Genomic DNA, 14,194 nt, shown 5'->3' on the forward strand with positions numbered 1-14,194 from the left:
GCGTTTGTTAATAACTTTACTCAGTTTTAAAAGTAGAGACTTTTTTTGTAAATTTTTGCTAAATTATAATTAAATTATCAAGTTATTATTGTAAGTGTTTGGTTTATTATATAAACTTCTGGGTTGAAAAACTATAAAACATAGAACTGTCTACTAATAAAATAAAACTGCTTTTACAATTTAAAACTTTTATTTTTTTTACATTTTTCTCATTTTTTGTTTTTGCCGCTGATCGGTTGGTCTTTTAGCAGTTCGATCGGTCATTGGTTAATTTAAATTTCAAAACACCATTGGTGGCTGTTGTAACTTTTTTGTTGGTTTATTTTTCTTTTTTTTACACCTGTTAAAAGCAAAAAAAGATAAAATTTAGTTTTACAAAAGACAATATTAATTTTGTGGCATCTCTTTTTTATTTGTATATATCTTTATCCTCGATGTGGGAAAGTCGAATGCGCTACTTAAACATAGAGTAACATCAGTTACTCCGAGCCAGTCTCGAGTTGCCTGTGCATTTTGCTGCTGGTTGAGTTCTGGCTCAGCAGGAGTTCATACAGTTTATAGCGCCTTACTCAAGGGCGCTACAGCATGATATCAGTGGGGATTGAACCCACGACCTCATGTGTGGTGTAGCAAGTGTTTTTACCACTACACCACGCTGCCGGTTTTAAGACCTTTATCTTTATTTTTCTTTAATTGTAGTATTATATAAACATTTAGGTAGTTTATCAGGGTAATTTTAAGGCAATATTATTAGTTCATTCCAAAAAAAGTTATTTAAAACTGATCTAAGGTAACAAATTTTTTTTTACTTTTTCTTTGGTTCTGATTGTTCTGAAGATCCAGTGCTATCCTCCGATGTTGCTTCTTTGTAAACAGGTATCTTTCTCGGAGGTCCCGTCCAACCTCTCTTCTTAAGACTCTCCTGTATCTGGAAGTTTTCCTCTTCTTTAGCTTTCCTCTCGTTTTCGATGCGGGATCTTAATTTTTCTAAAAAAAGTATTAAAAACTGTAGTTGTATAATCATCTATGCATATTATAAGCTTAAAATTATATTTTCCAAGATTAAGGGTCAATTTTTCAGTTATGTTAAATAGTTTAGGTAAAAGGTTGTTTAAAAATTTAACATACTTTGTTGATTTTCCCATTTTTCAGTGAAATAATGCTTCAGATTTTGGACACTGTTTCTTCTGGTAACATCTTCTTCTTTAAGGAGGATTCCAAGGAAGGCTCTGTTTATTATCTCAAACGCTTTTCTGGTTTCAAACTTTTCTTCTTTCTTACTAAAAGATTAAAAATGTAAAAAAACCAACGCCTAAAAGTTTAAATACGTATTTTGCAAGTAACATCATAATAAATAACCGGCAGCATGGTGTAGTGGTAAGAACACTTGCTACACCACACATGAGGTCGTGGGTTTAATCCCCACTGATCTCATGCTGTAGCGTCCTTGAGTAAGGCGCTATAAACGGTATGAACTCGTGTTGAGCCAGCACTTAATCAGCAGCATAATTACTGGGCAATTGTAATCTATAATATCCCAAACTGCCACAGGCAACTCGAGACTGGGTCGGAGTAACTGATGTTACTCTATGTTTAAGTCGCGCATTCGACTTTCCTACATCGAGGATAAAGATATATACAAAAAAAAAATTAAAAATATAATGTAATGACGTTAGAAAATAATGACTCTTATGCTGTTGTACAAAACTTTATATTTATTTCTGTTCAGCTGAAGTAATTAATAATACTTGATGCCGTTGCAGGGAATTAAACCCGTAATCTTTAGTATTTAATGACTTACAGTTGCTTTTCAATTGATTTTTGCTTCAGTATAGCTTCAAGTTTTCTTTTTCGATAAACAGCTTCGCGATGTTTTTGGTTCACAAGGTCTTGACTAAACAAAGTTTCCTAAAAAATTTCAAAATTTTAGACGTTCTTTTGTTTGAATCACTTTCAAAGGCTTTGGTAGGAAGTAGGGATGGGCTGAAATCCAAATTACTCGAATTCAACGAGCCCGAGTATTTTGTCGCGATACTCGGCCGAGTCCGAGTACTCGGTTATGACGTCATTTAAACGTATATAACTGGCTACGAGAATCTTTCCCGCATAATTTTAAAACTGCAAAATTTGCCAAAAAACACGTATTTATGAATTATAAAGTGTTTAACGTTGGCAAAACTACTTACCGCTGATAGTAATATCATTTTAAGTCCAAACGAAAATGTAAAAGTCTCAAATTTATTATGCGTAAAGTTTTACTATGTAAAAGTGTATTTGTTGCACAATCGTTGCTTAAATAACGAGATATAATTGAGAGTAGATTATGAATTATTAGAAAAAGGCAAACTCCGTGTTTTTTTATGAAAAAATGCTCGACGAGCACAAGTATTAAAATATTCTTAATACTCGGGCCGAGTACTCGGATTCGATTGGCCCATCCCTAGTAGGAAGTACCTAATATTTTTTGGTTAATGAATTCAACAATTTCTTGATATATCGCCCAATGTAATTGTTTTTTTGTGTTTTTATTGGGTAAGGGTATGCTGTTGTTACATGCTTAAGCTATCCGTGAACGCCTGGCTCCAGGGCTAATGTGACATTAGTGCGACTTAAACCCGAAACCTATTAGCTTTTACATTTTATCATTTATTAAATAAGCTACTTAACGTTTTGAAATTTTTGATTTGATATTTTTTTGGCCTTTTGGGTTTACTATAAAATAATTTTTATTATTTACCATTTCCTTTTGCAAAGCTTTTTCTTTTTCGCTTTTTTCTCGATTCAACTCTCTCTTCATTTCCATCAGGCTCTTAATTCTTTTTTCCTTTTTGGCGTCTTTTTCTCTTCTTTTTCTTTCTTCTTCTGCATCTCGGAGGATTCTCTCGTCTTGTTCTTGTTTCTCTTGCTCCATCTTGAGGCGATTGTTTTTGCATCGGTTGATTCGAACGTTAGTTGGATCGTTTGGGTCCTTTGAAAAAATAGGTAATTTGCAGGAAAAATTTTACTGTAAATAGGCTTTAAAGTTTTGGGTTTGATTCCCGCTGATTGCAAATTTGTTACGTCTTTGATATATGTATTTTTTTAAAAGTATGTCTTATTTTTAAGTTTTAAAATTTTGACTTAAAAATTCTTACTAATAGGCTTAATCACTGATATACTAAGGTTCTGAGTTCAATTCCTGCTGTTAGCGCTTCTGAATTTACATATTTTACTTTTTGCCTTGCTGCTGTTGCTTTTTTCTCTTTTCTTTTTTGCCATTTTACTTCTTTTTCGTGCATTATCTGGGTTATTTTGTTTTGAAAATCTACGCTTATATGTTTAAGATATTGTCGGTATGCATTGTATTCTTTTAAAGAACAAATAACCTGAAAATATAACAAAAATGAATATCTTAAATAGTTTCTAGATATATAAAATATAACGATATAACTAGTATAACGATTAATCTAGTGTGCACATTAAAACACGAATTTGACTAAAAGAAACATAAACTACACAATATCTTAATAGTTTAATGTTTAAATTATAACTTTACATAACTTAAATATAATAAAAGCATAACATTTATTTTAAACAAAAATTTTTAACACTAACGCATAAAATATCTTAAACACTTTAAAACATAGCTTAACCATAACATAAACAAATAACCTAAAAACAGAGTTTTTTGGCAAGTGTATATTAGTGGTAATTACCTTGTTGTCTCCAGTAATAAATCCTTTCTGTTGTAAATGTTTAACCAATCGCTTGTTGTGCTGAAAATATTTAAGTAAATTTGGGTCGTGTAAACATTTATATTCGTTCGAAATTCGTTCTTCATGGTTTTCGAATGAGAGATCGAAGCCAAAAGAGGTTTTTCGTAGCTAAAAAATAGGTTGTCAGAATATAATTTCTCATATTGTCAATATTATGATAGTAGAAGCAAGGGGATTGAACCATTGGAACGGCAGCGTGGTCTAGTGGTCAGAACATTTGGCTTCACCGCATGAGGTTCTGGGTTAGATCCCCACTGCCATCATGCTTTAGCGTTTTTAAGTAATGCGCTATAAACGGTATGAACTCCAGCTGAGCCGATACTTAATCAGCCGCTTATAGTTAGCGGGGAATTATAATCTGTAATGTCCCAAACTACTAAAGGCAACTCGAGACTGGGTCGTGGTTACTGTTGTTACTCTATGTTTAAGTTGTGAAGTCGCCTTCCCACATCAAAGATAAAGAGATTTGAACAAAACCCTAGTTAAATCAACGGGAATCGAACCATGAGCCTATTAGGACACCTTTTTTTCTATATATTTATTTTAAAAATTACCTTATCGCCACAGTCTGCTGTGTATAATCTTTTCAACTTATTGCCCGGAATCATCGCCAGTTTAGCGCCCATCGGAACTTCAACAATATTATGAACTCCTGATATTGCACTATGGGTAGATAAACATTTTCTTGCAAGATCTGGGATCATAATTCTAGATTTAAAGGACGATTTATCGTCCAGAATTGGATAGCGTTTGCTTTTCGGCTTCATTTTGAAGCGTAAGTTGCTTTTTTAGGAATTTAGATAGGTTTTGGGCACTACAATTTTTTCAAGTACTGCAAATGCATTAAAAACCATATCTTCTGCGTTTCTTTGTTAGTTTTCTTGTGACGTCACATGTAATTGACAATACCTATTTGCCCTAAAAGCGGCTTGTTCTTCTTAAAATTTCATTTTGTTAATTTTTAGCTTTTTTATAAAATTTTTACCAAACGTATTTCTACTTTTATAAAAAAATTGAGTGGCTATGACGTCACAGAAAAAATTTCATTTTAAATACTAGGGCAAACATTTTTGGATAAATTTATTTATTTATTTTTCTATTGCACAAAATTAGCAATATGGCGAAAAAAACACGAATACATTATTTGGTAGAATTGCAGAAAATTTTGGAAAAACACACAGTGAAAATAACATTGCAGTAGAATATATACGCTAGTCAAAAATTGTTGAATATTAGTAAAAATTGTGCAAGTTTTTACATTTTCAGTAATTTTAGTAAGTTGAATTACATAATTGAGGTATATTGTGTAAAATTTGACGCATATAGTGTTGGATTATGGACTAGAAAAACAAGTTTTGGATGTTGTTGACGGATTTTCTGCAAAACGGGCAAAGTCGACATTTTTTCGAGCATTGAAGACAAGTTTGGTGGCCGCATGGTGTCAGTGCAACATTATTTGGTCGCTCCATGCAAATCTGACACGACATTTTGTCCTCTAGGTCACATATCTGTAAAAAAGAAACCGTAGACCAAACATTTTTTAAGCAATTAAATTTTTTAGTTCTGTAGTGTGGCGAACCGGTCATGGCGTCGGACTACGAGCCGAAAGCTTTCGGGTTCGAGCCGCGCCAACGTCACACTATTCGCCCTCGAGCCCGGCGTTTACGGATAGCTTAAAACACGTCATAACAGCACACCCTTCCCCAATAAAAAATATAAAACCTTTCACCTTAAGGTAATATGGAAAAAAAAAATTAAAATTTTTAACAGAACTGACCCCTTCTTTAAATTCTTATAAATTCCATTTAGTCATATGGACAGAAAATACCTTTAATTTAAAACCTAATTAAACATTAACAAAAACAGCTAGTGGTAGTTTTTACTACAATTTACCTTTTTCTGCATTTCGATGATTTTATCATAAGCTGTTCTTTCATCAAATGAAAATACTTTTCCGTTATAAGTTTTACTTGTTATCTCTTCTTTGCAGATAAAACATTTCCGCATTTTTTGCACACAGCATGCTGAAGATAAAAATAAAAATATTAGGCTTTAAAATAAAACATTATAAATATGATCTTTAATGGCAAAACATCTTTAAATTTTACCCTAACAAGCACTAAAAATGCTTTGGCTATGATATTTTGTTGGTGCACTTATGACAATATTGTCGTCTTAATTTACACACTGGATTATCCAAATGTTATAAAGCCTTTACTTTTGAAGAAAATAATTTTTAAAGTTGTAACCTTACCTTTACATACAACAGAATGACCACAAGGGTTAAAGGTCACAAGGTTATCATTTTCGTCGCAAATTTGGCATTTTTCGGGACCACGCGACGCGCTTCCATCTTGCCTGAAATAAAAACAAGAACAAAAAATAAAAAAAAAACATGTTAGAATGAAAGAATATTTAAATATTTAATTTTTAAAGTTTAGAAAATGTGGTATCACAAGATTTTTATTTAAAACGAAACTTTTGTTTTTGATGACGTCACTTACTGAGTTGGGGAAATTTGCACGCAGTTGATGACGCAATCTTTCCACTCCCTAGGTCTGACGTCAACAAAGTGTGAAACTTTTTCTCCGTGGAAAGCCAAGTAACACAATATTGCAAGTGCTTGGTCGCATTTTCCATCCACGTTCAGTAACTTGCGTTTTAATAAAACTAACTTGACCTGAAGTAAATATTTGTGTTGTTATAAAATAAGTTTTATATTGTTGTGTACTCTACTTTAAAGAGTTTGAAATTTCCATTTAAACAAGCTATAACTTTAACTTTTAAAGGTGCTTTTACAAATGGTATACACAGGTTTTAGCACAAATTTTTTTAAACCTTTTTTGATAAAATCTTGCATTTTAAAGCAATTTTTAGTTATTTAAAATAAGTCATATGAATCTAAAGAACGTCAATATTTGTTAACAACAGTATAAGTTCTTGTGCAAACTTATACAAATGCATTTAGATATGGTTAAGAATGTCTAAACGCAAATTACATACTTGAAGCAATCTAGTATTTTGAAAGATATTATCAAATTTTTACATACCTTGTTCCATGAATGAAGTTCTGGCAAATTAACAAGTTTGTGTTTGGCAAATAATCTTGAATTTAACACCACGTCAGCACACGTTTGTGATTGGTTGTCTTGGGTGTTTACGTCAATATCTAAGTGGCCAATCAGATCTTGGATAATGGAAATGTTAAAAAGTGAACAAGCGACTTGAAGTGGAGTTGTCCCTTGATCGTCTCTTGCATTAACATCAACCTCCTAAATATATTTTAACATTTAATTTAAAGTCTGTATATCTATTCTTCCAAAGACCTTTTTCTTACACTTTGGGTCCTTAGTTTGACACTTAAAATGTTATTATCAGTAAATGCCAAAGGTTAAATTGAGTAAATAAATTTTTTTCCAAAAATGAAGTTGTTTGTTTATAGTTTGTACCTGTTCAAGTAGATATTGGACAACTTGTCGTTTGTTGTATGTAGTAGAAATATGTAAAGCTGAACTTTTTGATCCTGTTCTTGAGGTCAACAAATTGGGACATTTTTCGTTTAACATTTCAAGGGACCTACAATAAAAAACATTGTAAAAATATTGTTAAAATTATATTACTTGATAATAATAAGCAGGTGTTAATAAATTCTGTCTGATATATTGTCTACATTTAAAAGTAATTTAATTTTTCTACAGACGTATTGCCGAATAAGAATTCCCTCTTCTATTCAATTACAAACTATATTTAACCAAATTAATATTTATAAGTCTCGAAAAGTTCTATAAATAAAATTCCATCGATTACTTACCCTACTTTTCCTAAGCTAGCAGCTTGATGGAAACTATTCCAGGTTTTATTGTTTGTTATTTTAAAGTTTATTTTCGGAGAGTTTAGTAACAGAGCGAGACTGGATCGATCACAACTCACTGCATAATGTAGAGGACTGTTGCCTTCCGAATCCTATAAATAAATAACCAAAATTTAAAACAAAAAAAATAACAAAAATTGGATTTCGAAATACAGTTTAAATAAATTTAACAATAAAAGCAGTTTCACTTAAACTTTTAGAAAATATTATTGCATGCAAACTAATGCTGTAACAACATTTTTTAGTTGGGTTTATACCCAAAACTGTTTACACAATGTCTTATTTCTTTAATATAAATCATATTTACTTTGCAGTTGACGTCACATCCGCTTTCGATCAAAGTTGAAATACATTGAAGATAATTGCTTCGCTCAGTTTCATTTCGCAACAACAGGTCACCGTTTAAATACAACCGGTATCTAACAAGGTAACATATTATTAATATTTGGTGTTCTTTATTTTTGTTCTATTGTAAAAAGGCAAACTTTACAGGCTATATGTTAACATTTGTCTGGCATTTAATCTCTAGTAGTTTTAATTTATTTTAAATATAAATAACTTGACAATTGCCTTATTATATTTTTGTTTAATTTTGTGCTACCCTTAAGCAAGTACTGTTAGCAATTTAAATAATGATGCTATGACTTGCTGGGAATTAAACCTACGCCCCATTCAGAAATGACCATAAAAGCCAAAAGTTGAAAAAAACTAATAATATTTATTCCAAAAATATTAAAAAATTTACCCGATAAATAAATGGTGTAACGCCGACTGACCGACCGAGTCTTTGACATTAACATTTGCAGAATGACTAAGTAGAAATGTAATCAGGTCATCATACCCATTATAAGCTGCTATATGTAAGGCTATGCGACCATTGTGGGGTTCGTTTATAAACTGAAAAAGATAAAATGTAAATTGTTTTAGATTTTTTTCGTTTAACAATAATAGTTAGACCATGACTGAAAAGTTTAATTAAATTTTGTTTCCAGAAAAATATAAAAGTTCTATATACCAGAAAAAATGTAATTGAAATTTGGTACTTTACAATTTTTATTGATTTGAATTTCAAATGTTTTATCATAAAATTAAGATTGAAGTTTTAAAATTACTTCTGTTTGGTGAGAGGTTAGAATAGTTCGTGCTCCTTCCAAATTATTACTTGAAATATGCTTGATAAAATTCCCAACATTTTTGCGACCTAGCTCTAAAAATAAATATAAAATTTAATTTAAATTAAGTGCGTAAATGGTTGACATTTTTTACTCTCTAAATTAAATTTATTTTTTTTTTTTATTTATTTTTTTTTTTGAAAATTTTTTATTTTTTTTTAAATTTTTTATTTTTTTTTGAAAATTTTTTATTTTTTTTTTGAAAATTGATCGAAATGATTTTTCTAACCTTGGTCTGGTGACGTAGATTCTAATAAAATAGTCTCGGCGACAGAATTTCTAGCCTGTATATATAAATATTTTATGATTTCTATGTCTAAAATACGTGTATACAGCATGTAAGGTTTATTTTAAACATTAGAGTGTAGAATTATTTATGATTTGGGCCTATATCATATTTGTTATAACAGCTTGTTTTACAAAGGCTTAAAAACAAAAAAAATTTTAAATACTTTTTTAAATCAGTAATTCTTTTTTATTTTAATTTAAAATTATAGTATACCGAAATAAATATTTAAAAAAGGAAAAAAAAGAAAAATAACTTATTAAATATTTTGGTATTGGCCATTTTGGGGTATTACAAAACAATTTTGCCCTAATTGTATGGTAAATAGTTGGGTAATTTTATACGTACTTCGCTGGGAGAGGGTTGGGAATTCGATCTCGATCGAAAAGATAGTGAACTAGGAGAAGCTTCAGGAGATTCTACAAATAAATAAAGTTATACACAAAAATTGATAAACGTTTTGAAATTAGGTCACTATTTAAATGATTAATAAAACATCAAACCGGCAACGTGGTTAGAACACCTGGTCTTCACTACATAAGGTCCTTGGTTCAATCCCCACTCATGCTCTCATGCTGTAGCGCCCTTAATTAAGGCGCTATAAACGGTATAAACTCTTGCTGAGCCAGTACTTAATCAGCTGCTTAATTATCGGGGAATTTTTAATCTATAATATCCCAAACTGCCACAGGCAACTCGAGACTGGGTCGGGGTAACAGTTGTTACTCTATGTTTAGGTCGTAAATTTTTAAAAATAAATTAACATAAAGAAATAGTTTTTAAACATTATTTTACCTTGATTTAGTTTTATAAGAGCTGCGGGATGAAACGTCCACTTACAGGAGATGTTCTTACATTGTGATCTTTCATATTGAACCCTCACATCTCCACCTGTTGTTATACGAGATACAACACCCTCTTTACCTATTAACTGTAAGTAAAAAATTAAATTTTTGTTAATTTTTTAACTTGATTTTTTTTGTTTTTTTTAGGAATCTTAATTGTTTTATATAACATAATCCAAAAATACTCTTTTTATATTATTCAAAAAATTTTAAAGGGCCAGTTTTTTACTTTTTTTCGTATATATTTTTATCCTCGATGTGGGAAAGTCGAATGCGCGACTTAAACATAGAGTAACATCAGTTACTCCGACCCAGTCTCGAGTTGCCTGTGGTAGTTTGGGATATTATAGAGATTATAATTCCACGATAAATATGCTGTTGATTAAGTGCTGGCTCAGCAGAAGTTCATGCCGTTTATAGCGCCTTACTCAAGAACGCTACAGCAGGAGATCAGTGGGGATTAAACCCACGACCTCATGTATGGTGTAGCAAGTGTTCTTACCACTACACCACGCTGCCGGTTTTATAAATTTAAAGCTAAACAATAAATAAATTCATACCTGCTCCATTTTATTATTCCATCCTCCATGACCTTCCAACATTGACTTAAGAACTTCTGCTTCTAAAACCACTTTTACTCGATCGCCCACCTTGAATATACACGGCTCATCTGTCGATGACGTCACTTCCTGTGACGTATGTTGTTGGGTCGAACTGCTCTGACGTATTTTAATCATTTTGGCTAAAAATAAAATACAAAAAAAAATTAAAAAAGTTTTAAAAAACAGAAATAATATTAATAATAATGAGTTTAGATATACACAAAAAACAATTTAGTTAACATTTTGGGAGAAAGGAAAAATGTAAACCCAAAAACACAGTGTAACATATTAACCCTTTTGTTTTTTACTGATAAAAAATCTTAATTAGCTTCGAAAAATTTCCGCATAATTAGAACTAAACAAAATTAACTAAATTACCAATGAATCACACTTTTACATTATATGCAGTCAACAAACTACGCAAAAAAATAAAACCAAAAAAATGTGTAATTTTTTAACATGTGATCCTATATAAAAAGGTATATTTTTGTACTGTTAGCAATGTTTTTTAAATATATGTCCCTTTAACATTGCTAGCGTTATTTTTTGGGGGTAAAAAAAAACGTTATCATTTTTTGGTGTCGGTTAGAATGTTACAGATAGCTTGGCAAGATAAAAATTCAATTTAAAATCAAGATTGATTTTTTGGTTTATTCGCGTATCTAAAGATCGATTGAAATGCTCGTTTACCAGAATGTGTTCAACAAACAACTAAAAATTCGGTTATTTAATTTATCTCTTGCTGGGACCACACATAACATTTGTTTTTTTGAAAATAAGGGATCGATATATTTATATAGATAAGAATGCTCTGTTGTGGAAAAATAGATGATTTCGTATTTTTTCTCTGACGTAAAACGAAATGATAAAACTGGCAAAATAAATCGATTTTTTTAACCGAAAATACCAATGATAACGTGTTAAAGAAGTGTCAAAAACATTGGATTTAAAACCCTTTAAAAATTTAAAATTTTGTGCAAAAATTTATATTAAAACGTTATTTAATTTTTAAAACAAATTTTATTATTTTTTCCACAAAAATTTGACTTCTGACTAAAAAAAAGAATTTAATAATTTACTTACCGCATGGTGCCAGATGGTCCTTGTAATATTTAGTTCCCGGGGCCATCCGGGTGCATTTCAGGTCCACTTTGCCCCCGTGACCGATCCGGTAGATATTCCGGGACCCGTCCGCCCATCTAACGCTTGCAATACTTCGCGAATGTTCTTGTGTAGTTCCGCTACAACAACACGAACATTGGGTTATAGTTCGCCAAATAGGCATATTTTCTCTATCTTGGCTTATACAATTCTACAGGGCTTACTTTTAACTGTATATGCTGTATAACTAAGCGCTTCTAAAAATATATTTGGTCTGTAGCTGTTCTTTGTACTTTTTTTAAGAAAATACTCACAACACTTGTAGTACTTAAAAGAGGTACTACATATTATTATTATTGAGTTTATGGCGCAATGTAATACAATCCCTATCTGGTATTTTATTTCTATTATGCCATTTAATTTCAAATATCCATATCCATTAAATAATTAAATTTTTTTTATTTCAACAAATAATAGGTTGTTGCATGTATAATACAAATGTTACTGTTTATAAATAGTAAAGGCAGTTCTAGATTGGGACAGAATTAGAAAACTAATTCTCCGTTTAGTCTGTGAAGTAACCGGCAACGTGGTGTAATGGTTAAAACACTTAACTTCACTACATGAGGTCCTGGGTTCGATCCTTACTGCTCTTATGCTGTAGCGCCCTTAAGTAAGGTGTTATATACGGTACCAACTCCTGCTAAGCCAATACCTAATTAGCATCACAATTGTCAGTCGGCCTTTTTACATCGAGGATAAAAAATAAAACAAAAATTTGTTGTCATAGTAACCTGATACTGACGATGGTTCCATATTTTCCCACGTCTTGTTCACCCCACTCCCAGTTATGACCCCGACTGACCCGGGCCCCAACGAAGAGACCCTGACTTTGGACACTAGATGACGTTGCTCTAGGAGCCACGAGGTTCCTTTAATCAAGGTAAAATAATTTTACTAACTTTTAATTTACCAAAATATTTTTGACTTCGTGTTATCGTGACCCAATCTCGAATTAACTCTTAGTAGGTTTGGTTATGATATAATATATTGCTAGATAATTAAACTTATTATTGTTTTTTGGCTTGGCAAACCTTTTTTTATCTTTTAAAGCAACTTTGTTTTGAAACTAAACGCAAAGTGCAATTTTGTTATAGCCTGACCCAGTCTCAAGTTGACTTCGAAATTTTGGTTATTAGAATTGTTTGATATTTAGCCTGCCTATAGGTTTTTGGCTCGGCAGAAATTGGTACCATCTACGGCGCTTTACTTAACAACACATTGGCATAAAAGCAGTAGGGTTTAAACCCAGGACCTTATATTGACTTTAGCCTAAAGAACACCAGTAAGATTAACACAGAACCAAAATATTTTGCTCACCCTTTCGTGCATTGGCTATCAAACCTTCGGAAGGGATGCAAAAGATTGTGTTTGTCGCCCATATAACAACTTGTACATAAATCAAAATCCTCACATACGTCACAATGCCAGCGCGTACCCCTTAACACCCCTCGACATACATCACATCGCCGGTTGCTATGCTTTATGCCTGGGTTAGAAACAAAATTATATAAATTAACGGTAGTTAAATAAAAGGGCGTTATCGTTGTTAAGTTATTTAGTTAGTGCCGCCTCATTTGAGTTTAAAGTATTTTTAAACTCTCCACTTTAAAATCGTTGTTTATAATTAAGAAGAGGTCTATTTTATTTTTTAATAAGAAAATATCGTTAGATTTGTAGGGCTTTTATTATGTAAAGCATTGAGGATTTGGGTAAATATGCCTCAGCTGTAATTTTTTTATTTTATGCCAAAAAAATTGGGGTTTAAAGTAAAGTGAGACGAGTATAAAGTATTTAAAAACTCTAAAAAAGGGTTAAAAAATTTGGCTTTGGTGCGGCTCGAACCCGAAACCTTTCCGCCCGCAACACGATGCTATAAACTTTATCATAATACCCAAGTTTACAACTTTTTACATACCGGTTGAAGCACTGTCCAACACTAATAAGTCATAAGCCTCGTTGTGCCCGATTTTATAGTTTGTTCTTCGGCCACAATCCCATTGTACTAGCACAGTGTTGTGAGATGATTTAGTTCGGTCTTTGTCACAAAATTCGACAACTGTGCCTACCCTTCCTTCAACTTCGTCCTAAATATTAAATAAAATTAAATATCAACTAACTTTTGTTGCTTCGTTATAGTTAATATCTACTAAAATTTGCAAATTTTAAGTTTAAACATTTTTATGCAACTTTGCATAAATAACATAAATAGTAGAAAAATAATATTTTAAAATATATTAAGGGTAACCTAACAGTCTTATGTTCGAATCCCACTGGAGCTATATTATATACTTTAAATCATACTTAATTAAGTTAATTTATGTTTAATTTAATGTTAGATTTTAAACTAAAACAAAAAATTTTCAAACCTTTTTAATTAATTTGCAGTTTAACATTTGCCCCATTATATATTACACATTAACAACGAAAAAAAAGTATTTTATATTCATTTAATATTTAATATTATCTAAAAAATTTCACATTTAAAAAGTTATTTTCAAT

At 31.3% G+C, this 14,194-nt stretch overlaps 1 protein-coding gene across 1 annotated transcript; it reads right to left on the reverse strand.

Moving 5' to 3' along the window:
* Positions 1-4,879: 4,879 nt before the first annotated feature.
* LOC145750526 (E3 ubiquitin-protein ligase MIB2-like) lies at positions 4,880-14,154 on the reverse strand. Its single transcript, XM_082566584.1, has 19 exons — positions 14,062-14,154; positions 13,611-13,779; positions 13,013-13,181; positions 12,427-12,564; positions 11,615-11,772; positions 10,490-10,671; positions 9,880-10,015; positions 9,433-9,503; positions 9,028-9,082; positions 8,739-8,833; positions 8,372-8,523; positions 7,934-8,045; positions 7,567-7,718; positions 7,205-7,331; positions 6,806-7,027; positions 6,260-6,435; positions 6,010-6,113; positions 5,649-5,779; positions 4,880-5,263 (listed from the first exon to the last, which is right to left on the reverse strand). Exons 1-19 carry the CDS (start codon positions 14,095-14,097, stop codon positions 5,096-5,098), a joined length of 2,553 nt encoding a protein of 850 aa, XP_082422710.1. The 5' UTR covers positions 14,098-14,154; the 3' UTR covers positions 4,880-5,095.
* Positions 14,155-14,194: the final 40 nt, after the last annotated feature.

This window comes from Corella eumyota, chromosome 4 (genome assembly GCF_963082875.1).
Source record: "Corella eumyota chromosome 4, kaCorEumy4.1, whole genome shotgun sequence".
Classification (NCBI taxonomy): Eukaryota; Metazoa; Chordata; class Ascidiacea; order Phlebobranchia; family Corellidae; genus Corella; species Corella eumyota.